General features: G+C 46.5%; 1 protein-coding gene across 1 annotated transcript in view; it reads right to left on the bottom strand.

Annotated features, from left to right (window-relative positions):
* The window catches only part of LOC109994097 (RNA binding protein fox-1 homolog 3), a 441,124-nt gene that overhangs the window by 53,557 nt on the left and 360,044 nt on the right, over positions 1–27,523 (bottom strand). The window contains exon 7 of the mRNA XM_065965158.1: positions 5,068–5,370. Within this exon, the coding sequence (XP_065821230.1) occupies positions 5,068–5,370 (303 nt within the window). The remainder of the gene's footprint in view (positions 1–5,067; positions 5,371–27,523) is intronic.

Consider the following 27,523-nt stretch of genomic DNA (forward strand, 5'->3'; position numbering starts at 1 on the left):
ACACACACACACACACACACACGCGGAGAACACAAATACAGAATCGCTGACTCCCAAGCATTCCCAGACTGCATCCTACTAACTCAATAACTTGGGGTGTCACTGAGATCTGGAACGCTTGCCTGTGCACACCGCTCCCCGAAGGCTCCAGCCCGCCCGCCCGCCTGGTTGTGAGATGGTGGTGTTTCAGTGGAAAATAATTACCTCTGTATTACCATAGGAGGCCACCTTCAGTGGCACTTTACTGTCCCGACAGCTGCTGTCACAGAGAGGAGGAGGAGGAGGAGGAGGAGGGTGGGGGGGGATGCAAAACATGCCGTCACCGCTGAAGCCAGCAAACCAGAGAGTGAGAGAGCTGTCAACTCCGGCAACTCTACCGGCTTCCCGTTCAGTCATTCCTCTAAAAGACTCCCCTCGCTGTTATTTTGCAAATCGCCTGCAAAGTGCTTCGCTCAGCACTTTCCCCCCCTCTCTCCTCGCAGAGTGGCATTACAAGAGCATAATTGAAACTATCTGATTGGAATGCTGCCAAGCAGGTAGATTACATCCGATTAAATAGTTGGGGGGATACTGAGTCGTCGCTCTCAAGAATTATAATGCCTGAGCTTTCATTTATTATTTTTATTTTTTTTCTCTCTTCCCCTCTACTCCCGGTTCCTCCACTGTTTGTTTTGGTTTTCTGAAGAAGCTGCAAATATATATCCCCCTCCATCACCTGGGAGAGCAGCGGGTGTAAAGAAAGTGAGCGTGGAGTAGACGGGCCGCTCCCCCCCCCCCCCCTCCCAAGTGGTGGAAGGAAGAGGAGTTATTTTGGGCGACAGTTGTAATCCTGTGAATATTCTCCATAGAGGATGTTACCAATGGTATGTAGCAGTTGAAGTTCTCTTCGGCCACTCTTCCTCAGAGGAGATGTGCAGCCGTTTGAAGGACTCTCTAATCAGATATGCAGCTAAGAAGTTGATTTGGTTGCTATATGTTTTTTAGACCAAAAAAAAAAGACAATTTTCTTCGGTTGGAAAGTCTGTTTGTTCTCCTTGAATTGAACTCTTGTGATGTCACTGTCATTGTGCTTTTTACACACAGCGTACCTAACTGGTAGATTCCACACAGAATCGGTGTGCACAGAGTTCCGTCTCCGCTGTGGTTTCGCTTCGTCCGACCGCGCACACCTTACCTTACTTTGTCTGTGTCTGAAGTGTAAGCATTGCCATAAGCAGCAGGACTCACAAGATCCAGGAGAACTACAAGATCACGCGGGAGAACTACAAGATCACGCGGGAATAAAAGAATAAGAACGGGAAAGCAACGGCTTACTTTGCATTTCTGCGGTTGTTTGTTTTTTTATTCGGTGCAATTTTTTGATGTGATGGTGGTTGGACACACGATCAGGAGCCTGTGTAATGTGTTTTATTTGGAAATCAACAAGTCGCTCTATGCTTTGCCCTTGTGTGACTTCCTGTCTGGGTGGCTCCAGATGGTTCCACTGAAAGTAGCTGTGGCGCGTATTTTGGGGGCGGAGCAGAGCAGAGTGCCGCTGCGGTGGAAACACTAACATTGACTTAAGAGGGGGTGCACAGGGAGATTGTAGAAACTCCCAACAATGTGGCGGGGCTGAAAGCTGGAGAGGGAGGTGTTCATGCAAAAAAACTGCCATGAGCCTCTGACACATAAACAAGCTAACAAGCTACATACCAGGAAAGTATCATTGCGCCGATTGATATTCAACAGCAGGGGGAAATCAGTGGCTCCACCCACTTCTAGATAGCTTAGTCGTCATGTTTTAAATGATGGCCGACCAGAATCGCCTCTAAAATCTACTCCCAAGTCGTGTCTGAAACGCAGCTCATGGGAGAAGACAGCAAGTGTGTGTGTGCTCCCACATGTCTGCTTGCCCCTCGTGTGTTCATGTTATCACAGTCGCCCCAGAACACCCTTTGGAAAGTCTTCATGCCGCTGTGGAAAATCTGAAAATTGAGTGCTGCCCTAACACCACTGCCATTAATTTGTTATCTGAGAAGAGAATGATTACTCATGAAATCCAACCAAAACCTCAGACTATTTGAACTGAGCCAGATAACGAGCTCAGGGTTTTTTTTCTTCTTCTTCTCCAGTGGAGCTCGCTGGCAGCCCTCTGCTCCCCGTCATCTCGGAGGATTTGGTGAAAAAAAAAAAAAAGTTGGGGTCTGTCTCTCTTCCTCAAGCCGCCCCGCTTTCTTTCAAGTCGGCTTGTTTGAACACGGCAACCGAGCGAGGTCCCAGAGGTCTCTGGCTCTGGACAGCACCACCTCCCCCCCCCCAGTATAGACGGAGCATACTGGTAGACACAGACAGAAACAGAGAGTCCCTGCGCCTCATTAAAACATACACACTCCCTGCTCTCTGCGGGGAATACACACAGAATCCATACGTTCCACTGAATTTTCACTCCTCTCTCTTGACTCTTTTTTATGTCTTTAAGTCGAGAGAAGATGTGCAGAGTGAAGCGCCGTCGCGGGGGGGAAAGAGGAGCTGAGCGCAGCAGAGTCGAGCCAAGGGAGGAGGGCGAGTGTGACGGAGGGGGGGAGAGAGAGAGAGAGAGTTGCTGATCTGCTCCTTCAATCTGTGTTCCTGCAGGGTGCCCTAATCAAAGGCGCCCGGGCCCGTCTGTGGCACCCAGAGCAAAACAGGCTGGGTCTGTCATAAAAGCGGAGGGAGGGGGGGGGGGGACACAGCGGTGGGCGACACTACAGCAGCGGCCCCACCGAGGATTAGACTCTGTGTTTACACCCCACTAATCTCATCCCTCTGTCCTCACTGGGGGAAAAGAAAAAAAACGGGTGGAGGAGAGAAGGAGAGTAGAGGGACGGGCGCAAAAAGAGAGAGAGAGAGAGAGAGAGAGAGAGAGAGAGAGAGAGGGGGAGCATGAAGGCAAGCTCTCATCTCTCCATGGCCACCGTCTCTGGGCTTTCTTCACAGCGGGTGAGCAACATGAAATCAAATCAAATGTAGAGAGAGAGAGAGAGAGAGAGAGAGAGAGAGAGAGAGAGAGAGAGAGGGGGGGGGGGGAGACAGTGGGAGATAGTGAGTGGTGGGGTGGGGGGAGGGGGGAGGGGGGGTAGCTGAACCTCCTGCCAAGTCTCCGCTCACTTTAAACTCTCTCGTGTGTCGGCCATTACTGTATAAGTGCGGCGTTATAACCGCGGGAAGCAGTCGGAGAGCGTCACACAAATCTTCAAATCAAACATTGCGACATTATAGGCAGATGATAATACGCCGTTGCCTCCGCTCTGCATGTGCTTCATAAGCACTTTTTCCCCCCGCTTGCCAAATGTTCATCGACGCTCTGTAATTGTGCGGCAGAGAGAGAATGGAGTTATTAACCGTCTCTTTTATGAGTGACCCAGATCCGTCTCAGGAGCGCCCGTGCCCTCGCCGTGACCTCTTCCCCAGCAGGTGTTTTTTCACGCTAAAGGGAGAGAGAGGAAGGGTCTGAAGGTCTTCTTTTTTTTTTCATCTCCGCATGCATTATCTGACTCTCTGAACACGCCTCTCAAGTTTGCAGCTAAGTCGTCCTCCTCCTCCTCCTTTTTTTTTTTATCTACATCTGCCTCTTGTGAAGGTAAATCCCAGGTCAAGGCTTTCCATATAAGAGCATCAGCACACAAGGGCGGAAATGTTTAATGTATAATTCAGAATTTCACTCACTTCCAAGCCTTCTATCTCGACACACAGCATTGCCAGGGGTTTGTTTTTTGTTTCTTCCCTACTTGGGAGTGCCAGTACTTTAAATACATGCAGCCTTATGGTGACATGTGAAAAAAAAAAAAAAAAAAAAACTATAATCAGGACCAGGCACAGTCACACATGAAGCCATAGGAGGGCTATAAATAAAAATAAATCTTTCTAAAGAATAGGAAAGTAGGGGGGGGGGCGGGCACCGGTGGCCTAATGGTTAGTGCATGTGCCCCATGTATGGAGGCTATGTTCCTCCAAGAGGTTGGGTTTGAATCCACCCCTGTGGCTCCTACTATGTTGGCAGTGGCGATTCTAGAGTCCGTCTAAAATCAATTAGGGGGCCCGTCCAACCAGCGTTCATCACCATCATGTCTGCTAGATGACGCTTCCTCCTCTTCCTTTACCTTTCCTTCCTATCGACGGCTAATTCCTCTTCATTTTTCTTCAGTTGCGTTCATTGAGAAACTTTGGTTTTCTAAGCCAGCCTTTTTCCAAACTTAAGACTGTCGCGGCCCACTTTGAAACACAAAATTACTCCGGGGCCCGTCATAAGATAAAAGTTATGACTACAGCTCCCACTTTCAGCAAGGGTAAACTATTGGACATGACAACATGATCTTATGGCAAGATAGACACAAAAGTTTACTAAACAGAGAGTAAAATATCATCTGATATTATGTCCATGACAGGCCTTACTAATCACTCTGTCTGTTTGAGGGGTTGGCTCATGGTAAATATTGCAATATTTTTTTTATTTTTATACCTGATGGGGGCCTTTTCGCGGGCCCCCCGCCTGTAGTACCCACACGGACAACCGGGGGTCTGCGGCCCACACTCTGGGAAGCACTGTTCTAAGCGATAGAGTGAGTGCTTTCAGATGGGGCACCCAAAGGGATTGTCGTTGCAAAATTTGCACATTTTGAGCCACTGCTTTGGTTTTAAGTCTGTGAGCGCCCCCTACTGGTCTGGGGCCCCGAGCAGTTGCCTGCCTTTCCCGTCGGACAAGGAGCACCTCTGTATGTTGGATTGGTAGTTTGGATCTGTGAGGCCTTTAGCTTCTGTATCTCTGAACAACACAGACACATGCTGTTCTATTGCACCAAATGAGACAATGTCAAACTTCCCTGAGCACAAGAGCTAAAGATTTCATTTCGTAAGGCTGTGGCAGACGTTAGTAAGAGAAAACAAGCATTACAGAACACTTGACTCAGAAAAACAAAAGACAGATAGAAATATTAGCCTCTTAAATCACAATCAAACGTTTTGAATTTAAACGTTAAATCTTCTCTAAACATCTGGCAGAGGTTAATGCAAAAGGAAAAAGTGTAATATTGATAATAATGTTTTTTTTACTTGCTGACAGCGTGTTGGGAACAGTGTTTGCAGGTGATGGAGGACACTGACCGGTGCGGTCGTGGTGGCGGTGATGGCGGGCGTGCTGTTGTCGGTGCCGGCCGGCTCGCTGTGCGTCTGCGTGGGCGTGTAGAGGGTCATGGCGTGCTCGGGGACCCGGCTCTGCCCGGTGTAGTCCTGTGTCGGGAGGGCGTGCGGCGCCGCGAACTCTGCGGGGATGCCGTTCTGTGGTGGGGGAGGGTACTGGGCTGGGGTGTACGGCTGGGCCATCGCTTCTGGGGGGTTGGTGGCCTCTTGGTTACCCTGAGAGAGAAAAACACACAACAAGAGGGAGGCGTTGAGAATAACAACAGGATGTGATAGTGAGTTCAGCGAGTGCGAGTTGTGCTGCAAACTAACGAAGTCGGGGTGGTGGTGGGGGGGGGGGGGGGGGGACAGCCATCATATCACAGCTCGGCTCACATTAGAGAATTCCTTGATCATTGCTAATGAACACAGTTTATGTTGTAGAGCACGGCGCGCTTTTGGAGGGGGCAGGAGTCAGGGGGAATCTCGATTGCACTCGATGGCAAAGCACAAGAGGAAAGATCAATTAATTGATAAAATTTTGATTAGGGCCTTTGATTCCAGTGACAGGTGTGTTAAAGTAGCAGCTGCTCCGTCTCAACGCCCCTGCTATCTTACTTTTACCACTAACCAGTGTCTCTCTTTATGAGCTTTTCCTTTATCGCTCCCTACCCTCAGCCTTTGTGTCTGACTTCTTTTTTTTTTAAAGATTTTTGAGATTTATTGGTCCTACAGTTTTGAGATGCAAAGATTGCATTTCTGATTGCAATTATGATTTTTGCAAGTTTTGACATCCTGATTCTTTTTCCAACTTTTTGCAAAAAAAACTAATTGTTCTAAACATGCAATTTGAAATCTGACCGCTAATCAGGCTAACTTTTTTTTAAAAACAGCTTCAAAGCTGCACCAGATTCAGGGTGCTGGTGGCCTAGCGGTTTATTCGCATACTTCATGCACAGAGGCTTAAGTCCTGGAGAGTGGGCAGCCCAGGTTGGAATCCAACCTGTGGCTCCTATCTCACATGTTGTTCCCCACTCACTCTCTCTCTCCACAGTTTCTGACTCTATCCACCGTCCTATCCCTAAAATAAAGGCATAAAAATCCCCAAAATACAGCTACACCAGGTACTCCCATTCTCACAATATTTCCTGCCAACACTTCATGGTCAAACTTTTTCACTCACACGCACACACGCTGAGGTTTTATCATTCAGTGCCCAACCATAACCAAAGAATATTAAAGGTATATGAATTCAATAACATGATAATGTACTGTTCTCTCGCCCAGCCCAGGGGAGCAAAAGAGAGAGAGAGAGAGAGAGAGTGCACACACACATATATGTACAGTGCTGGCGCAGAAAAAAAACTAGGTACTTTTTGGCACGAGGAGCAAATGCATGGAAGTGACCATTATTTCTCCTCCTGTATGTCGATGTGTTTTTTTCCACTCTTGCCGATGAGCACCGCACGTCCACACTGCTGACGTGTTAGCTTGCCTGTGTGCATTAAATGTGCGGCTTGAATCTGAGACACAAGGTCAGTTAGATTTGAGAGAAACCGGCCAGTCGCTAATCAAGGATGAGCATGCTGAAAATCTTTCTAGGACAAATCGGTGCATCTCTAACTAACATGATAGCAGAGTTTTGTTATGATTTCTCTGTGGAGTGCACGAGTTTGATTCTGATGTAGACGTACAAGAGAATGCAAGCAAAATGGCATTATGTCTTGGTCCAGGAAACAGAACATTTTCTAATCATAGAGAAGTTAGAGACCAAGAATGTTCTACAGCTGTTTTAAAATATTAAAGCAAGGCCAAGGTTTTAAAATGAAAGGCTTCCCCTTCAACCAGGCTAAAACTCTTCTGATAATTAGTCTTGCTTCTGCACGTTTTGAAATCATACTTGAAGACACACTCCAGTCAGAAGCCTTGGTCTGTTTCATATAACTCTCATTCCCCCTGGAGCCTCAATAGAAGTCACAATATTTGATCCCGGCACCACATATGTGTTTTTTTTTTATTCCTCACTCCTGACTTAAGTGATAGATGAACCCTTTTGCAATGAAGCAGCTTCACAGACCCTTTGTCTCGTGTGGATGCTCGAGATGATGAGCTGCAGATATAATGGACTTTTTTTTTTCCTTCTCTTGGCTGGTGCACATTGTTAAACCGGGTAATGGCCGGACTTAAAGAAGTGCATGTCTTATTGTTGCGACTGTGAATCCCAACTAATGAGCAAGAACAGTGAGATCAGTGCTGCTGCAGCGGATATCCATCCCCGACATTAAAAACACAGAGAGGGAGGGGAGGAAAAAAAAAAAAGGTGAGACAATAACACTGAAATCCAATAACTCCCCCCCACTGCAAATACCCTCAATCAAATTTAAAGATACACATCATACGAGCTCGATGCATAACTCTTTCCAAAAACAGTGAGGGGAGGAAAAAAAGCACACAATAGCAGGCAGAGGTAAGGGTTTATGATTGGAGAAAAACAATAACAGTAAACAGATAGAGAAGTTTCTGTCTCTTCCTTTACAAGCCGGCTGGGGATGGTGAGAAAGGAGATAAATGTGTTTTATTCTTCTCTCTTTTTTTTTTGTTTGTGGTGTTTGGCCCTCTTTCTGCAGATTTTTTTCCCTGCAGAAAAGCTCCGCACGGTCAGCGGGAAGTCTGTGTTTTTTTTGTTTTTTTTTAATGAGAGAGATCCAAGCAACACTGTGCTGTAAATGTAGTGGAAATAATTCTACTCCTGACGTGTTGGCAAACAAAACCTCGGTCCTTAACTGTGCTCTGCCAATTAAGGAAATGCTCCATTATCTTAATGAAAAAAAAAAAAAAAAAAAGAAGGGACGCCTTGACAGATAGGAGAAGGATTGACCGGCCTTCCTGAAGCCTGCAGGGCCTCGAGGCTGCTCCTGCTGTACGAAGCGGACCCCCTCACTCACTGCCTGACCTAATCCCCCCCCTTCTCTTTTTTCATTATACTGTATTTCTATCTCCTCTGTCTCTTTTTCAATCCCTCCCTCCCCTTTCCCTTTCATGCTCATCTCTTCCTCACCCCCCCTCCTCTCTTTTTATGCAGAAACTTTTTTAATCTCTACCCCTGTGCTCTACTTTCCCTCTCCCTCCAGTCATGGCATTATATAACACACTTGCATTGCGGGGCATCCTAATTCAAGGAAGCTCTTGATGTTGGCAATTTTCAACTTCTAAGCGCCCATTTTTTTAAAAAGGAGAATGGGGTTGGTTACCTAAAAATAAGACGCACCTCCTGGTGTGACAGCTGAAAAAGTACAACCCGGATTCCCATGCCCTCCTTTTTTTTCCTTTTTTTTTTTTAAACTGGCCTGTTGCAAAAAAGCGTCAACGCGGTCCGTGCTCAGCGGTCCGGCGGAGGCAAAAAAAAAGCTCAGCAGCCCGGGAAACTCGAAAGATGCTGTGTTCGACTGTTTGGACATCAAACGCTGTTCATGTCATTAAAGGAGATCAAAGCAGCAGTTATGCCGTTTTAGTTAGCCACTGTCAGGATCACCGCCCCGGGGTCCTGATTGGGTGTTTGTAAGGATTTGCGGAGGAGTGTGTTTACACGCCGACTAACACAGAGGAAAAACATCACAGTCCTCATGTCAGGATTCAGAGGGTTTGTCCGAGTTTAAGAGAATCATTTTGCAAGTGTAGTGATTCTTCAAAAAACTCCTCACACTTGATTAACGAGATAAAACCACTGAAACAGGAAGAGCTTGGTTGGCTCAGGCTTTCTCGCTCCATGCCTGATTGTTTACGGTGAGAAGGCAGAACAAACACCTAGCTGTGGGAGGGGCTACTGCCCTTTGTGATGTCGTAAATGGAGAATCTCCAAAACGGACTGTTTGAGCACACATTTTTTTGAAAGGTGGAGCAGGGAAAAGACGGAGAGGATGGACTTTTCTCATCGTTGGGGGGTTTGTAGACAAGCTAGGGCCCAAAAAAAAAATGTTAACGCTGACAGCCCCAATACAGAGACCCTTACTGAGAGGGATATCTCTGAAACATCTACTGGACATTTCAAAATAAAAGCAAGTTTAAACATGAAGGGTTCAGGAAGAAAAGAACCATTAGCTGATGATACTACAATTGCAAAATAAAAGGATTACAAAAACTGTTTGAATGAACTGTTAAAATAACTAAGTTAGAACAAAACATAGAGGATAAGAAAGTGTAAAATGTTGGAGGCATGTCGACATATCCCAAATAAATAAGAGAAGGAGTAGAAGGAGTCTTCTTTGCATGTCAACAAAGCGAGATAAAAACACGACATATTTGGTGCTTTTCCTTCTGAGCCAGTTTTACTTGTGTGTTCTGTTTGTCAGTTTCTTAATTAAGGGAAATCTATGGTTTAGTTCCCTTTCCTCACTAGTACATGAGCCACAGTTCTGTTCCTTTGTCAAGACTCTGTTCTGCATTTGTCATGATTCCGTTATTCAGTGAAACTTTGTAAAGTCATCGTCTGCACTTTGGTGAGAATCTGAATCGTTATCACCACTGGGCCGGTGTCTCTGTGTCAGGTCGGCTGCTATTAGGAGCCTTGAACAAGTGCGAAGGAGACTGAGTGACACACACAAACAGGAATGCAGCCCGGAGCTCCTTTTTTTTTGGGGGGGGAGAAAAAGGAAAAACTGCCAGAGTGTTGTAGCACCATGTCGTTGCTGTTTCAAAGGGCAGCAAGGCAAAAAAAAAAAAAAAAAAAGCAAGGAGGCGGAGAGTACAGGCCTCATTAGTGAAACACAAAGTAACGCCGGCTCTCTCGTATGATCTTCGCCTTCCTCTGATGTGTGTGACAAACGAGTTATCCGACTGGAAGAGAAGAAAAAAGAAAAGGTTCATGAAAATCAAGGGGAGTTGTGCTGGTCCCAGTGCGACCACGTGGCCATTTTCACTGGGGGCTGACTCGCCGTCATCAAGAGAATCCATGGCGCCTAATGAAAAGCCCTCCAACGGCCAAACAAGTCACATCTCATTCCTCCCAAACAGATTGCTGTTCATTATGACTGAGAAACCAGTTGTTGTTATAGTGGAGGCACTTGTGAGTGTTTCTCTACCTGCACAGGCCGGTTTATTGGAAAAAGGAGCGGTGGTCCCCGTGCGGCACTTTAATGCCCTCCTTACGTGGCCTGCCGCCCGAACCTCGTCTCCACGGACGACGACTGCAACGACGACAACCAGAGAGAGCAGCCTTTTATCGATCGCCCATCCCCTTCCATTCCTCTTTCCCTCCTTCACCCTTTCTCCTCCTATTACTGGAGAGCACAATAAAAAACACTACCTCTAATCTTAAGCACTCTGCTCGTGTAAAATTGGATTGGAAACCCCCTTTACTTAAGGAGATCACTTTTTGGAGTTTTTTTTGTTTTGTTTTTTACAGTCAGCATCAGGAGCCAAAGAGGTCAGGTGGAGAGCCTTGTGGGGCGATGCCCAATGCTGAGGCTGCCAGTCTGAGAGAAAACACACCCGGCATCATTCAGAGAGAGAGAGAGAGAGAGAGAGAGAGACGGCGACCTGTGTGTGGATGGTCAAGGCTATATTCCATCTCAGCAGGTACAACCGCTTGGCTGCTCGCCAGCGATTTTTGTGATCCTCTTTAGCAGCGCAGGGGAGGGGAGGGGGGAGGGGGTGGTGTTGAGAGAGAGGGCCAAAAGAGAGCGAGAGAGATGGGAGCTGTGCAAATACAGGGAGCTGTTAGGAGGAACTCATATCGGCAGAGTGCTGCGCCAACTCGTACGTAGCCGACGGAGGGGTCAAGGGGCAACGCGGAGGCAAAACTACAGGCAGGCGCGGCGACTAATTGCGTTGCATTGAATCCGGAGGGAAATCACTCAAATGGGAGCGAGCAGGGGCTGATCAATCTCGAGCAATCTCCAGCCGTGATGGAGTGGGGGGGGAGGGGGGCAGCTTTATGGCTTCGGCTCACTCGGATCATTTTTCAGCGGAGGGGTCTCCTTCCTTGCTTTGCATGGTCCCCGACTGTACCGCACACTAATAGTCTCGGGCACGATTCTGTACGCCGAGCAATTTAAACAGATTTATGAACAGCTCTGCGGTAGTGTTTCCACCGTGAAGCATCGCCGCCGTCACTCCGTCATGGTGAATGTACGCAAGCAACTTGCTTTGTCAGATGCAACACATGACATAACATTTTCTAATTTGAATCCTGAGCTCTCTCTCTCTCTCTCTCTCTCTCTCTCTCTCTCTCTGAGTGCCTGAGAACTGTTTTTTGTGCGTCTCCTCCAAAAGCATCAAGCCCGCTCTCTCTCTCTCTCTCAGAACAACGCTCATTTGGTTTTAATGACCAGCCTGACAGCGACGGTGGCAAACTTGTGACAAATCCCTACTGGGCCGTCAACAGCGCAAAAAAAAAAAAACCCCGAGCAGAGTTTATAGTGAGGAGTGTAACGCGGCTCAGCAGAGGCCAACGCGGCGGCAATCAGTTGATGCAACACAAACGAAACACTGAGTGGTTTTTCAGGCAGCTGCATGAAAGCCGGAGCTTGTTGTCCCCGACTCCGCTGCTGCTGCTGCTGCTGCTGATGCTGACGCTCGGTTAATTGTAGCCCCCGCGCTCAGGCAGGCAGGCGAAAAGAAAAAGAGACAGCCTGAGATGATTTCCACAGGCAACTGGCATTCATTTTGTCTTGAAGGCGCATAAATAAAAGGGGCTGTCTAGCCAGGTCCATTTTAATTAGGCGAGCCACATGATCTTACTCCAAGTCTCTCTGTTAACACCCACCAGAGGGCTGCAGCGTGTGTTAATTACAACCACATGCCACACAGTGAATCCAAGGTGAGCCAGAAAGAAAGAGGCAACTCAAAAGGGGGTAAACAACAACAACAACAAGAAAAAAAAAGAAAAACACCTTCAACTGAGTTTCTCATGATGAGGCACATATTTGGAGCTTTCCCACCCCTCCTCCCCTCCCCCCACACACCCCTAGTGAACCAATTACAGCAGAGAGAGAGAGAGAGATATGGAGAAGCAGTCCAATTTAATGCAGATTCAAAATGCAACCACACCCCCCCCCCTCCAAACACACACACACACACACACACACACACACACACACACACTCAACCAAAAATCTCCGTCTTCCTCCCCATTACGGTGGGTTTATGATTTCAAACAGGCTGGAGGAGGAGGAGAGGGTTATTGTTTTGTCCCCGTCTCTCCATTTTTCCACCTCATTTGTGAAGAAATCAATTCATGAGAATAAACACTCGGCGTCTTCACTCCACGTCCGGTTCAATTTAGATTTGGCGCATGCTCTCTCTCTTTTTTTTCTTCTTCTTCTTCTTCTTCTTCGAGCGGCTTAATCGCTCTCACATGTCACATATGTTTCATCCCCTCTAACTTGATTTTTCCTCGTTATTGGGAGCACTTACACTTGCTCTGCGGGCACCCTCGGATTGGAGGTATTAGAAAAGAGAGTTCATTTTCCTCAATCCCTTGCTGATTTCTTCATTATGTTGCAGCAGAGGCGCCCGCCTGCCCGCCTGCCCGCCCGCCTGCCCGCCGCCGCACCAATCCCCCGGTACTCAGATGGGGACCGCTCTTAGCGATGCGACTGCGAGTGTTACCATATACCTCAGAGACGCCGGAGCGCCACTTAATAAACAGAGTAGACAGAGGATCACTTTGAACTCCTGTGACATGTAATGAACCTGTCTGTCTCAGCCGCGGCTCGGGCTCGGCGTTGGTAAAAAAAAAAAAAAAATGCAGATAAATAAATAAATAAACAAAAAAGAGAAAGACATCAGGATAAGCCTGGAGGCCCCTGTGAAAAAGCCATCAGTTACACATGGTTAGACTCCAGCGTTTTGCCAACGCCATAAGAGGAGATAATTGTCTGTTTCAGTGCTGTTGCCTCTTTTGTTGCATAACAGATATTTACATCTGGGACTAATTACTCCAGACTGAGGTGTCAACATTTGGATTAACTTGTGGGTTGCATCCAGTTCGGTGTTCAGATTCATTTATTAGCGAGAACAGACGCCGTTGCTGCTTTGACCCCTCCCCGTCAAAGAACTTTTTCATTTACTTTTCTTTCTCGGTGTGTGTGTGTGTGTGTGTGTGTGTGTGTGTGTGTGCGAGTGTGTGTGTGTGGTTCTTCTGAAGTCGTCAGAACAAAGTGATATTGACATTTATTCTATTAAAAAGTCCTCACAAACCCAACAACTCCTCTGAGATTGCTATTGATCACTAAGATAAAGACCTGAGTGACATGAAGAAAAAAGAAAACCTGCTAACAGAACAGCGGGGTCGTTCTGTCACTCTTGTCATTTAAACCTGGAAACGTATTCCACATGGTTTTCATGCCAGTTTTACGTGAAGCCCGTGAAGCTAACGACGACCCCGGACTTCTTCTGAATCATAAAAAGTTAGCTGAGCAACTTCTCCTTTCAACAATGAGTTATGTGTTCAATTCATAAAGCGCTCCAACTACCATATCGAGTGTTTAGTTTACTGCAGTGGAAGAGTTGACCCTTTCTTGGCTCCCTGATTGGTCCGCTGACCCACCAATCAGAGAGCCTGCTCCCATAGCAACCGTTGCTGAGATACTTTGGCCTGCGCCGAGTCTTTTCAGTGAAACTGTGACCTCAGCTGTATTACTAAACATTGTTAAAAGGTGCTCAGGGTGTCTGTGAACGCAACTCAAGTTTTTGTTGCCGCATGGATCTGCAGCGTTTAGCACAAATTGATTTTGCTTTGATTGTAAAAAAAAAGTACTCTCCACTGCCCAGTGAAGGTCCTGGTACTGACTTTTAGAGGCTATTTCAGAACACTCGCTCCAGAAATGTTCACTGATGGAGTCCAGCGATAGGTCAGTGGAGGCGATCAGCCGCGGGAGGACAGCTAACGTTAGACATGCATCCATTTATATTTTCTTTCAGGCTCTACTGATTTATTTCTCAATCTCGGGGTAATTGCGCTCGTCCCCCCCCCCCCCCGAGTTAATTTGGTTGTTTTTTTTCCCTCGATATCTCAAGAAATCAACTCTATCACATGTAAACAAGACTTGTAATACTGAGGTAACAGGAGAAATAAGTTGAGATGTTGAGAAAACAAACCAGAATGTTAAAAACAGGAAAAAGAGAGTTAAATAACATGCATGGATGTTTGTCCGCTTAGGGCTTCCATAGCTGAGAATGTATGCTGGTTTACATTTCCTTTGTGTGTGTGTGGGAGTACTTATCATGACCAGAAAGTGTATTATTACACTTTTATTTTCTCCTTTTACTTTCCTCTCTACTTGGAGCTTCGAGCGGTGATCCCTGCAACTAAGAAGTGAAAAGTTTTTTTTTTGGGGCCTTTTTGCTTCGATTGGAACGGACAGATGAAGAGAGAGAGACAGGAAATGTTGGGAGAAGAGAGTTGGGGGATGCCATGCAGCAAAGGGCGGAGGTTGGATTCGAATCCACAGTCGCTGCAAAGAGGACTATAGCCTCCATACATGAGAGGCGCAACATAACCGCCAGGCCATTGCCGCCCCAAAAATTACTTATTTTTCTGTTTGCATGTTTTTTTTGCTCCCTGATTTTGCCTCTGCAAGGACTCAGCTGATGTCTTTAACAAATAACAGCCAGTAGTAACACAATACCTGTCTCTTTGTTCTTAAGGTGTTCAAACACACTGGACACACACACATCCACCCCGTCTGTCCGTCCGCCGCCTCTGCTTCATAAACACAACTTGAAATTCAAATTTTTTCAATGAACTCGCTTCCTCCACGCTTCCTCTTCAGACTACAAATGAGTCTTTTGAAAAAGCTAAGTGGGGGATAAAAAAAAAAAAATGCCAACATTAGTTTTAGCATCAGCTGATTGTCATGTTAATTCAGTCTTCCTTTTTTTTCCTCCCCTTATTTTATTCTGTGCATGCTGGGATTATGATACGCGCGGGCCAGAGTTCCTCGTGGGGACAAAATGCCATTACTTAAGCATGCAGGAATCTCAACATGACATTCGTTGACCGCTGTGACAATGGCAAACATATGCAAATGAAGGAGAGTGCCACTGTCGTTATGACCCTGTCACGGAGACTGACACCTCCCACTGGACCCCCACGAGCGTGTATGGAAAAGAGAAGGGAGGGGGGGAGATAAAGGAAGAAGAAGAACGGCCGGATTCTGCGAGAAACAGGTGTAACATGTTGTTTTTGTTATCGTCATCCTCTCTGCTCTCTCATGTCTTTGTAATTTATTCCATTGGCCTATTTGCCTCGCTGAATCTTTTTTTTTTTTCCCCGCTCTGCAGTGGAAGAGGAGGGACAGGTTTACATGGGCGGGATTCTTTGAAGTGAAAAAATGCCGACTATACTCCCCGCTGTAGCCAAAAGCTCATCTAATCAGGGGCTAATTCCAGTTATTAAGATTTGAGAGATAACTTTGATTCATCACAGTCCATCTACCCCTATCGGTTAATCACTGTCGCGCTAAGCTCTTTTTTAGTCATCCTTTTGTTTCCACTCCCTCTGGCTCGCAGAGAGAGTTTGGAGGGGGGGGGGGGGGGGGGATAAGAGAGATAGAAGAGAAGGGAAAAAGGGAGAAGATATTAACAATATTAATGACCCGTGATCCTCGTCTCCTTAATGAGAAGGGTTATTAACTGTGATTATCCATGATGAAACGCTGGTGATTCTTGAAAGCTTGGGAAAACTTGTACGATCGCTTGTCTGCTGATTTGCTCCTGTGATGTTTAAGAAGAAGAAGAAAGGTAAGTGCGATGAGAGAAAACATGGAGGATAAAGAGGCCTGGGTGCAACTTGGGGGGAAACAGAGATGCTCGCAGCAGGAAGCCGGGAGGGATGGAGGGATTTTCTTTTTTGCTTTTTTTTATGTGTGTGTTATTTTTCTTTCTTTCGGGAGGTAGCTACTGTAACCGTCTCCAGTCCCAGCGCTGCCTCTGCATTTCAGACCGTTAAAAATCTGAGAGATCCAAACTCTTCTTCCTCCTCCTTCAAAAACAAAACAAAAAAAACAACTCTTGCGCCCCGAACTTCCTCTCTCCTGACTCGTCTCCTATCTCCTGACTCGTCTCCTCTTCGATGGCTAAAGAGTGGGCCCGGCGTCCTCTCCCAGCCGCCCCGTCTGTCTGCCCGCTTGACACCGCTGAATGTCTGTTTGAGCACCTACGCCCAGATTTCCCTGATACAGCATTTCCCCTCACTCGCCCCGTTTTTTTTTCCATTCCAATTATAGGAAAGTTGCATGCTTGTGGAGTCCCTGTCGACTCCATATGATTCCCTCAACAGAATGGAGAAGGGGATGGGATGGGACGGGGGGGGGCGTGCAGGAGGGGGGTTCTGTCTGGTGAATCATTGATGTGCAGTCAGACTGTTTCATTGCAGATCTGTGTGTGCGTGAGTGTGTGTGTGCGTGGGGGGGAAGGGGTTTAGCAGCAGACAGATAACAATCCTGAATTATGCATGTCTGTCCCTTGTGAGGAGGCGAGGAAGGGGAGGGCGGGGGGGGGGGGGGGGGGGGGGGTGGTGGTTGGCGACAGAGATGAGCCACACTCCCGTCTCCCCGGGGACAAATTTGGATAGAAAAGAGCTCCAGTAGGTGTGTGGGAAAAAAAGAAGAGTCGGGACCACCGTGAGCGCTACCTGACCGCTTCAGACGCCTCTCTTTAGCTCCTCGAACTCGTCAAACTGTGACGGCTGCACACACACACACACATATACAGAATTGCAACAACACACACACCCACACACAGAGCTGCACACACTCCCCCTCTGCGGTGCACAGGAAATCAGCTCTGTAAACAGCCCTGTTATGAAGCCTGATCTGGGGTAATAACGCTAATGGGCCGGAGTGGCAGATTTGCCGACTTATTTTGTTGGATGTTCCTTTTTTAAAAGTGTCTCTGGGAATTTTTTAAAACCTCCGGACCGCAGGAAAAACACTATCACCCCTCCTGAAAATTACACTGTATCACAGAAACACCTGCTGGGCCCATTTGAGATAATAATCCCATTTCTACATGCCAGCGCGGCTCTCAGACGGGAGAAATTGGATTGTTTGCATTACTGACCTGTGGAGCAAGGCAAGTCTGGGAGAAAGCAACAGCCTTGAGGCTTTATTAGATTCAATCGGTCTTTCATAAACAAAAACCTCACTTTTTTCAAAAAGGTATGAAAAAAAACAACAACTAGTAAATGTGGGTAAGGCAGCACTTTGTGGACACACTCCATTTATTCTCTCCAATTAAATCTCTTTAATTGGATTGAGGGCTGGCACCTGGTTTACACTCTGTCAACCACGCAATCCACAATAATTGATGCCAGAGCCATTGTGTGTGTGTGTGTGTGCGTGTGTGCGTGTGCGTGGGATGTGTAGCGATGGGGGAGGGATTTAGAGCATGTCTCACTACTCCACAATTTCACCGTGATCAATTTATCAATGGCCCGCCTCGCTGTCCACCAGCGTCCACTGCACCGAGATGGGAAATGACTTAACACTTTAGTGCGCAGGCACCGACACACAGTCAGACACACAAACACACACACAAACACACACACAAACACACAGTTACAACAACAGCAGCGATGGAGGAAGCATCGGGATCAAGGGAAAATATCAAAAATAAAAGAAACTACAAGTACCATGAAAGTAACAACAGTACTGTTTGTTATGTGTTGCACTGATTCACTTTACCTCCATTCTCCATTAACTTTTAGTTAGCTAGAGGCGGAGCTTATTTAAGAACTACATCTACTAGTTTTGTTAGAGATCTGCAATAATTAATCACGTGATTTTTTTCCATCCAGCCCCTCCTACTGCAGGAGGAAGTATATAACCCTCAGCCAACCCAAAATAAATGGTTACCAAAAAGGCTAAGTTACAATTTATACCATCAAGACTGTGAACATTCATTTCCCAATTAAGTATGTGTGTGCAAACACATAAATCCCGTTCTATACTCACAAATTATATCAACCTCAATTACCACTATTCAAGTATCTAAGAGTGCATGTTCCTGTGTATATCGTTATGACTTTATGTTTTAGGTGTATTTCCTTAAGGACCTTCCAGAAAAGATTCACAATTTGAGGAACTAAAAGAATAAAATGTTCTACATTGAAATACAAAGAAAGCGACGAGCAGCCTTTTGCAACACAGCACAAATATTTGGTCTGACAGGGCAAACAGCCAATCGTAGTCCAGGATGCTGGTTTTGCAGGCCACCCATACCCATTTCACCACGCCCCTGCTCATCCTCTTTCCATGACACCATGCGCTTAAACTGTTCAAGAAGCACTGTAACATCTTAGGTAGCGTCAATTGTTATGTATTGGTAACAGTAAATGGACGTCACACACTGATGGCAGATGCTGAATTGTAAAGTGACCATCAGTATGAACTAATCCACTTCAAATACTTCAAGGCGTTGACTGATACATGAAGTATCTGTCCAGAAAGAGATGAATTGGGATATAATGTCATATAAAGTCGATCAGATGTCGTATTAAATGTGTGATATGAGTGCGTTTAGTGTGTTAGGATAATAAATCAGAAACATATGGAGGTAGGTTTAACAACATTAAAGTATTGTTCCTACACCTCATACTGGTGAACACCATGCCTCCTCCATCAAGACTAACACATGCCATCACATGTATTATGCGCGTTTAAAAATGCAAACACATGCTAATGCTGCACATTTACATACATAGTTACCAGCTCGGGTACAAAAGGTGAATATGCACACCTACAGAAAACTCAGATCTCTCCCCTCCTGAATACAAAAAACACCCGCCCCAGAATACAAATGGTGTGCGCCCACACGTGGAAACACGGCAAGAGATACAAATCCAGGAGATGCATCACGGGGCGCGCGCTGACAGCACCTTTAAGACACTTTGAGAAAACACCCGGCGTTTCCTGAATACGGAGCTCCGGCGCCCGTATACAAATGGAGAGAGGCAGAGACAGAGCGAGCGGGGAGGGCCAGGGGAGACCCGACACAGTAAATAAAAATACAATTTCCTCCAGTGACATGCCCATTCTGTTGGAAGCCTGACTCTAATTATTCTAAGCACTTTGAGGGATGGCTTTCCACCGCATTAATCTACACATCCCACTAGCCCATCCGCAGTCGATGCACTTTTAACTACCTAAGGACGCCCCCCCCCCCCCCCGAAAACTCTTCTGAAAAAACCTTTGGGGAGGAGGAGATTGACTTTGTACAGTGATGGGGTAAAAGTGCTTTGCCTGACTGAATCTTTCTCTAAATCTCACAGCAACAACACCGCGCAACAATTTTCATTTCCAATTTCAAAACAGCAACTTCTCTCCCAACCCCTCCTCAACTCCTTAAAAAGAAAAAAAGATCAAATTTGAAAAGTGGGACGTACGTGCGGCTGAAAGTAAGTCGGTGAATTCTCATTACAGTGGGGGGGGGGTTTGTGTGAGAGTGCGCTTGTTTTTCCTTCTGGGCTAAGGGGGAAAAGCACTCGTAGCTCATTTGGAAGCGAGATGATAAATCGATAAATCACCAGGGAGCATCAATCAATCAATGAGGCCCATCAATACTCACAGAGGGGGGTGAAGCTCCGCCCACCGCGAGAGGCCATCTTTTTGCTAAAGAATATGTCGAGCAAATGGGCTTTTAACATAATAGCTCTGTCCACTTGTGCTGAGTGCAAGATTGATGCCGCACAATGTTTACATGTTGACACAAGCTGTAATAGTGATACACAGCAGGTCCCCGTGTTTACAAGTGAAATAATCCACACACACACACACACACACACACACACACACACATACACACACACATTTACAGTAATGTACAAGGCTGCTCTCATTCTGGTCATGTTTATCAAAATCCAAACAAGATCAAACCCATCTTTGAAAGCTCTCTGTGCGCTCTGATCCAGCTCGTATATTTGGCTTTTTTTTCTGCTCTGCAATAAACTTCTGTGTATAAACATCTGCCCCCCCTCGGAGATGTGAAAAAAAGAGAGCGAGAGAGAGAGAGGCTTACAGAAGAAGAGAGATCTATCCTTCCTAATTAATCGCCACTCTAAAGTCTAAACTTTGTATTAACGGATGATTCCCCCCCCCCTCCAACATTCAGACACAAGAGGCTAAACTGCACGGCACACTACAAGAGAGTGACATTTGGATGTGAACCGTGGGGGCAGCGTTCTCTCTCTGTGTTCCAATAAGCTCGGCGACAAAGCGCAGGAAACAAGGACGAGGTGGAAATAGAAAGTGATATTCTCTTAATGTCAGCAAAACCCCGTGGAAAAAGTCGGAGAAAGGAGCAATGAATTGATCCCGCTAACAAGCAATTGGATTTCTACAAAACGGGGGGGGGGGGGGGGGCGACATGAACACACACTGTGACTTTTCCACATACAGGAAAAAACAAACTCTGTGAAGCATCAAATCAGCATCTCTGAGGACGGGGGAGGGGGGCCCAAAGTGAAGTGTCTTTTTTATAGGACCCAGAAAACCTGGTGACGCCCCTGACTGCAGGAACACTGGTCTGAAATATGTAAGAACACTGGCCTTATCTTTTAAAATACCTGCAGAAAAATGAGTGATTGGCAATTTAAGCCTCACATTGCACCTCCTTAAAACATGATATCAACCGAGGGTTTTAGTTTTTGTTATCAGACGGAGCAGAAACCTGAAATTTCCCCTCCTGAACATAAATTCCTGCAAGCGTTAAGTGTTGGCAGGTAAATGAAAGTTACCATCCCCCAAACCACGTGGCCTTCAGCGGAGCACTTATCCCCTTAAACCGAGCTGCTGCAGGGCGACGCCGGGTGAGAGCGCCTGCACACTCAGCAAACACGTGTTGAATGGAAGAGAAGATGTAGTGAAGGAGTAAACAAGCAACTCAAGATATGAAGAAAGTTGCTCTGTTTTATATTAAGAGGGAAATTATTACAGTTGAGGCTTTAATATGATTGCAGAGATGTTTGCCTTTTTTTTTTTTTTTACTCAGGTACATTACCGAGGATTTAAGACTTTTTTTGGGGGGGGGGGGATTTTATAAAAAGGAAGTTACGCTGCCAAACTGACAAAAAAAAGATTTGTGTGTTCTCCGGCAGCGCTAAAGATGTAATCAGTGTGATCATGTTAAAAAAGGAGAAATCACATGAAGTGCATCTGGAAAGAAGCAGATGAGGTGAAAATGTCAAAACTGACAAGTCTGTTAGTGTGCACATGTTTTAGAGTGAAGACATTCACCTCGCCTCGAAAGAGATTCTTCAATCTGTGTCTGTGCAACAACACACACGATGACATGCGACTGTAGTGTGGCAGAATGTGATAAAAAAAATATTTTTAATGCCATTCTTATTTGTTTATCGCAGAGATGAGGAATCGCTCATAAATTCTGGATCGACACTGTGACAACAACGGCAGAAGTTTTTGGCTCATGCCTCAACTTTTAGAAAATATTCCAGATTTTTTATTTTAAACATTTTTGTCCATGTTGCCATAACAACCAGCACAACCACCAAATTGGACCAATTTGAGCAGATTTAATGATTGCCTTCCTGATCAATTTAACTGAACACAAGTCATCATATCAGGCCTGTCTAGTGGCATCCAGTATTTTTGAAAGGTTGCAATGGGTTGCATATGTTGGTGTAAACAGACATGCATGCACCTGTGTGTGTGTGTGTGTGTGTGTGTGTGTGTGTGTGTGTGTGCGCCTCGGCTCGGGGTACAGTGTGTGTCAGCTGACACAATGGAAACAGATTGCCGTGGCCGCTGTGCAGCTCTCCATCACAGCGCAGCAGATAGAGGGAACGCGGGGCCCTTAAGGGTCAGCGGCGCGGCTGCCTGCAGACACAAGCACCGGCCCCCCCCCCCCCCCCCCACCTCCGGCCATTACTGCGAGCTAATTGGAGTTTTCCTCAGGGTCAGGTTAGCCATCTGCGGTGCCTTTACCAACCGGAGACCCCCGGCTCAAACCACCCTCCCGAATCATTTTTTAACACTGTGTCACCACCGCTTGACGTGACTCCCTCTCTTTCTCTCGCTCCCCCCCTCCCCTTTAAGGACAGGGAGGTGGGCTGGGTGTGGAGGAGGGAGAGGGATTAAGGAAAAGAGTGTGATCTCCCTCCACCGAAGCTGGTTAATAGGAAAAGTCTCTGTCTCCTCTGTGCACCATTCATCATGTCACATGGTAATATCTTTAAAGGTCAGGCCGAGTCATAAAGAAAAAGGAGCCTTGACTAAACTTTCCCCAGGATTTCCAGAGGTCTAATCACCAATCACCAAATCTGAAGTGTCTCTTTTGATTGGCTTTTGATGGCCTGGTTTCAAAGTGAATCATTACACTGAAAAAAAAAAAAGGGGGGGGGGGGGCATTTAGAGGAGCAGTAGCGAGCTAATCCTTACATAGCAACATGAAGGGGGAATTCTCTGGATGGAATTTACCAGCTTTGGGAGAAAAGAAAAAGAAGAAGAAGGGGGGGGAAATATAAAGAAAAACTGCAGGCGCATGATTTATCCAGCTGAAAAGCAGCAGGGTGTAAAAAAAAATGAGCAGCGAGATAAAATAGGAGAAGAAGAAAAAGGTGGTAGGAAATAAAAGCGAGGCAGAGGAGCTAAAGACTGCCACACTGTCTGACAAGTGTCACACTTGCGCTTCGATCCAGCCTTCCTCCCCGCGCTAATGACTGTCAACACGACAAGCAGGGCCGTCTGAAGGGGGAGAAAATTACTTGCTGAAAAGCAATTGACTGACCCCCATCATTTCTCAGGGAACCAGTGACCTGTGAATATTTCATTATGGGGAAAGTCGTGAGGCCCATATAAATGGGGGGGGGGGGCTTGGGTGGGGGGGGAGGGGGTGTTGATCTGTCGAGCTGTGCCGTCCCCAAGCCGACGACGGGAAAACGAGGGCAGACCTGCCTGATGTGTCGCCCCTGTTTTCACAATTTGACTCCCAACAATAAGGAAGTAAAAAGGACTTTGTTAACGTTTGGAGAAATATTTTGCAACAGACTGCGAGTGAGAGCGGTAAGGGGAAGGAGGAGGGGGAGGGGGAGCATCCTGATGATGAGAGAGGAGCTTCCTCTATCAAACTCTGAAGTGAAGAAAAAAAAAAAGGATTTGACGGGAAAGAGAAAGAAAGCTAGATAAAAATAAAAAAAAAAAAAGGCCCTGAAATGTTTTGTTGGTGTGGGTCAGAAAGAAAGCCATTCTTTTACCCTCTGTGCGACATTCGTCTTACATTGAGAAACATCAGAGGCCCTCGGAATCGAGAGGGGCAGGAAGAGAAAAGAAGAAGACGAGAAAGATGAAAGAAAATCAATCCCTCGGCAAGCCTGATTGATCGGCGGAGTTTTTGGACAATTTCATCAGGAGACTCCGCTAACCAGAGATGACACGACCCATATTGGAGGGAGAACGCATTGTGGAGATTAATACCCGCATTAGGAGGCATCAGGTCGGATAAACGCGGGGCTCTGGCAGTAAATACACCGGGCCCCCGCGTGCCCCCTCAATGACGACTTAATGCCAAGAAAAATCCTCGCAACCCACACTTTTACTTTTTCAAACTTTGACTTGGACGGGATAATTGAGTCAATTAGGAGCACCTTAATCCACAGGAAGGGATCTTCAAAAGGAAAATATACAGTCAAGGTTTGGGTTTGGGTCTTAAGGATATAAATAAAGAGAGCTTTGAGATTGTCTCTGTTTATCCAACGACGGAGGGAAAGAGCAGGAGGATTATATCTTGATCTCGTTCAGGAAGCTCACGTTACATATTAACTTCTTACTCTTCCGCTGGAAACTTTAATTCAATCTCTTTTTTTTTTCGGTGGGAATCGCTGTTTTATAATTACTTTGTGACAGTTAAGTATTCGTCAACATTGACAGGAATTGTCTAAGTTCTGTCCGCCTTGGTGAAGAGCTCGGCGATAATATCAGGCGTGGATTTTTAATTAGACAAGAGCAGGAGAATATCGGGTGTTTTATCACTTTTCTGGTCATTCTGACATTTATCTTTTACTCCCAATTATTCTAAGATAAGCGCGGGAAAAAAAATCTCTTCAGGTCTAAATTCTGCAGCTGGTTTAACTGTGCATTGGAAACACCAGCTTGTAACAAATGTGGCCAATTTCCTCTTACAAGTGTGAGTCTCTGGTCTCGAGATTTTATTCAGTGTTTGTGGAAGAAACATGCAAAACTAAAGCTGGTTCTTCTTGGAGGACGTCGAAGTGACTCGCTCACAAGAAGGTTCAAGAGAGAGCAAACGGCGTCCCCTCGAACGGCAACATTTGGATTATTAGAAGAGCACTACAAGGGCTCTTTTGGAAAACTTAAGATGAAATTCAAAAAAAGGAATCACTCTGATACATGCCCTCGTTCTTTTCTTTTTAAGAACTCTGCAGAGAAAGACCTTCATTCATTTATTCAAGTCATTCTGAAAAGTTTCCACAGAAGCATCGAGGACGGTATCCGAGAGAAAGTCAATAAAACGATTCATAATCCCGACTTTCACTGATTCCAAATCGGTGGAAAGCTGGTATTTCGCTCTCTCTCGCCGCCGTGTATGTCAAACCACTGGAGGGAGGAAATAGACGGAGGTGAACTAAGGGGGGGGGGGGGGGGGGTGCAGAGGGAATAAGTGCTGAACGAGCAGATCGGGCAAGAAAGCATGAAATACTACATTACAGGGGGTGGGGGGGGGGGAAAGGACAAAAGCAGCCACCAGGGCCTGATCATGTAGGCCTGACAGGGTGGCAGGGGAGGGGGGGGTGGGGGGTGGAAGTAATCGAGGGTCACACAGGCCAGATGAGTGATCGCGCGGCGGCGGGCAAAGTGACAATTTTTTTTTGCAGATGGTAAATATTTCAACAGTGGCGGGGCGCGCCGCGGAGGTCAAGCAAGCTCCATTTTAAAACACAATAGACAGACACCTTTAATAAAACATCCCACATAAACACACACACACCAGCCCGCCCACTCTTTCCACACACACACACACACACACACACACACACACACACACACACACACACACACACACACACACACACACACACACACACACACACACACACACACACACACACACACACACACACACAGAAAAGTCTCAGTTTTCTTTTTCTTACACTTAATGGCCAATTTCGCCCTCACTTGCTGCCTTTTTCAGAAATGGGATGAAATTTGGTCTTTTCCTCATAAGCAGGTGTGGGGAACGTGACCATGACTGTCGGGTTGACATTTTCGACAATGATCCACATTTCACACGTTTTCTAATGCAACAAAAAGGCCTCCTCAGTCCCTGTCTCATACCTGGTTTTAAAAGCTAAGCCTTAAAGAGCACATCTTTTTATTTTTTCTCTTGCCCTTAAGTGCACTGCTGACGAAAAAAGAAAAAAGAAAAGTGAAGCAAAAATTTACAACATAAAATAAACCCTAGCTTTCTAGCTCATCACATTGGCGTCGATCCAGACGAGGACTGGAGTGTCTCACTGATATATATACAACAACGACGCCGCCGTGCCGGTGTGTGTGTGTGTGTGTGACAGCGCTCGTGGATCTCGTCCATGTACCGCTGGCTGCACATCACTTGCGGCAGCTCCTATAAGGACTCATCCAAACTCGACCGCTTTGTGGTGCTACCCAGAATGCCCCTTGTTCTCTTTGTCCGTCAGCACAGGTAAGAGTGAGAGTGAAAGCAGAGAGAGTGACGACAAAAACCTGAATCTGATCCAAAAGGCTTTCTAACCGCTTCGCCCCCCCGCCCGCCCCCATCTCCGGTAAACTTGGCAGCTGATGATGTCAGTAGCCGCTGAGTGGGGTTGCAAAACGATGTTCCCTCCCCATCTTCACTTAGTCGTTGATAAGGCAAGCTGGGGAGGGGGGGGGGGGGGGGGTTGTTATAGTGTCAGTGATGGGATTGGCCCCCTCTTCCACTGTTTTACATTACCGCATGTCTGCAGGATAGTTGATTAAAGCCCAGGCGCAGATGTGAACTCCTCTCACCTGCTCTGCCTTTCATCACTGCTCCGGTGGGGGGGGGGGGGGGGGGGGGGGGGTGGAGCCTCTCGCCCCTTCGAGATTATGACCATGAAGTCTGCGTTACTGTGGTGAACCAGAAACAGCGGGGCGCGGGGTTGGGGGGGAGGGGGGGGGGAGATAGGGTGTTCCTGGGTGTGGGTGGTTGCAAAGAGTTGCTGGATAGTTGGGGTGCTCATTTATCAAACACCTCCAGGATAACCTCCCTCTTCTCTTTCTTTCTCCTCCATCAAAAAATGTGTGCGGCGCATTAAAAAATCCCACTCAACCAGCTTTTTCGCTTTGAGCCTGAAACCTGCGCTTTTCTGGAGCTCTGTCCTTGTGGCAAATTAGCACTCATAATGAGCTGGGATCCAGTTCCTCCATGCCGCCATTAAAAAGGGCCCTTGGGTCCTAGGTCGGCTCTGTGACAAGACCATCGGAGTATTAAAGCAGAGAAATGCACACCCTGGACCTCAAGCATGTACGTGCTGAACTCTTGACCCCCGCCCCCCCCCCCACCTGCCTCATCCCATCTACATCTCACCACCTCTGACACTGGTTCCTCAGAGCTGTGTTTCCTGATCCCAGAACCCATTCAACCCATTTACCCATTTTTAAAACAATGAAATGGCCACGATGACTCCTCCGACCGGATTCAATAGGGTACTTCAAGAACACGGGGGGGAGGGGGGGGGAACCTGCTGGGATTGGCTTAAATGATGAAAACTATTGTGCGCAGAAAAAGAAATCAATTGGAGCTTTTCAGCGTAATTCGATTCTATTCACAAAGGGGCTTCGAGAGGCAATCTTAAAATGGAAATGCCACTTTGCTTTGGGAGTGGGTGGGGAAGAGATGAAGAAGAAAAAAAGGCGGGGGGGGGAGGGGGTCGTTTGCATGGTGGAACAGAATCTCCTTAAGGTTACTACACCTTTCAATCATGTTCGTTTGTGTTTTATAAACTGCTGTGGAGTTGACTGCGACAGAACTCAACTATCGCTTTACGCCAAATAATCATGGTGATGTGGTATGCAGGGGTGGAGCAGCGATTTTAAAGGTGCGGGTGTTCTAGCGCTACCCTCCAGCAAATCCAGTAGCTAACGTTAGCTGACACATCATACAACAAGACAAAGTTACAAAAGATAAATAGACACTGACTTTATGAACATCCATTGTGAGTAACCCAGTTAGCTCTAAAAACCAGATTCAAAACTGCTCTTTGTGATGCTTTTATTTTGCTTTTCTTATTGCCTTATGCCTCATTCTCTTTATTTCCGGTCTTCAAATATAATGTGCTTTTATTTTGAAAAACCTCCAAAACTGCGGTCCTGTAATTGTAAAAATATTAGAGCAATTTGAAAAGCAACGCTATGGG

This window comes from Labrus bergylta, chromosome 16, assembly GCF_963930695.1.
Source record: "Labrus bergylta chromosome 16, fLabBer1.1, whole genome shotgun sequence".
Taxonomy (NCBI): Eukaryota; Metazoa; Chordata; class Actinopteri; order Labriformes; family Labridae; genus Labrus; species Labrus bergylta.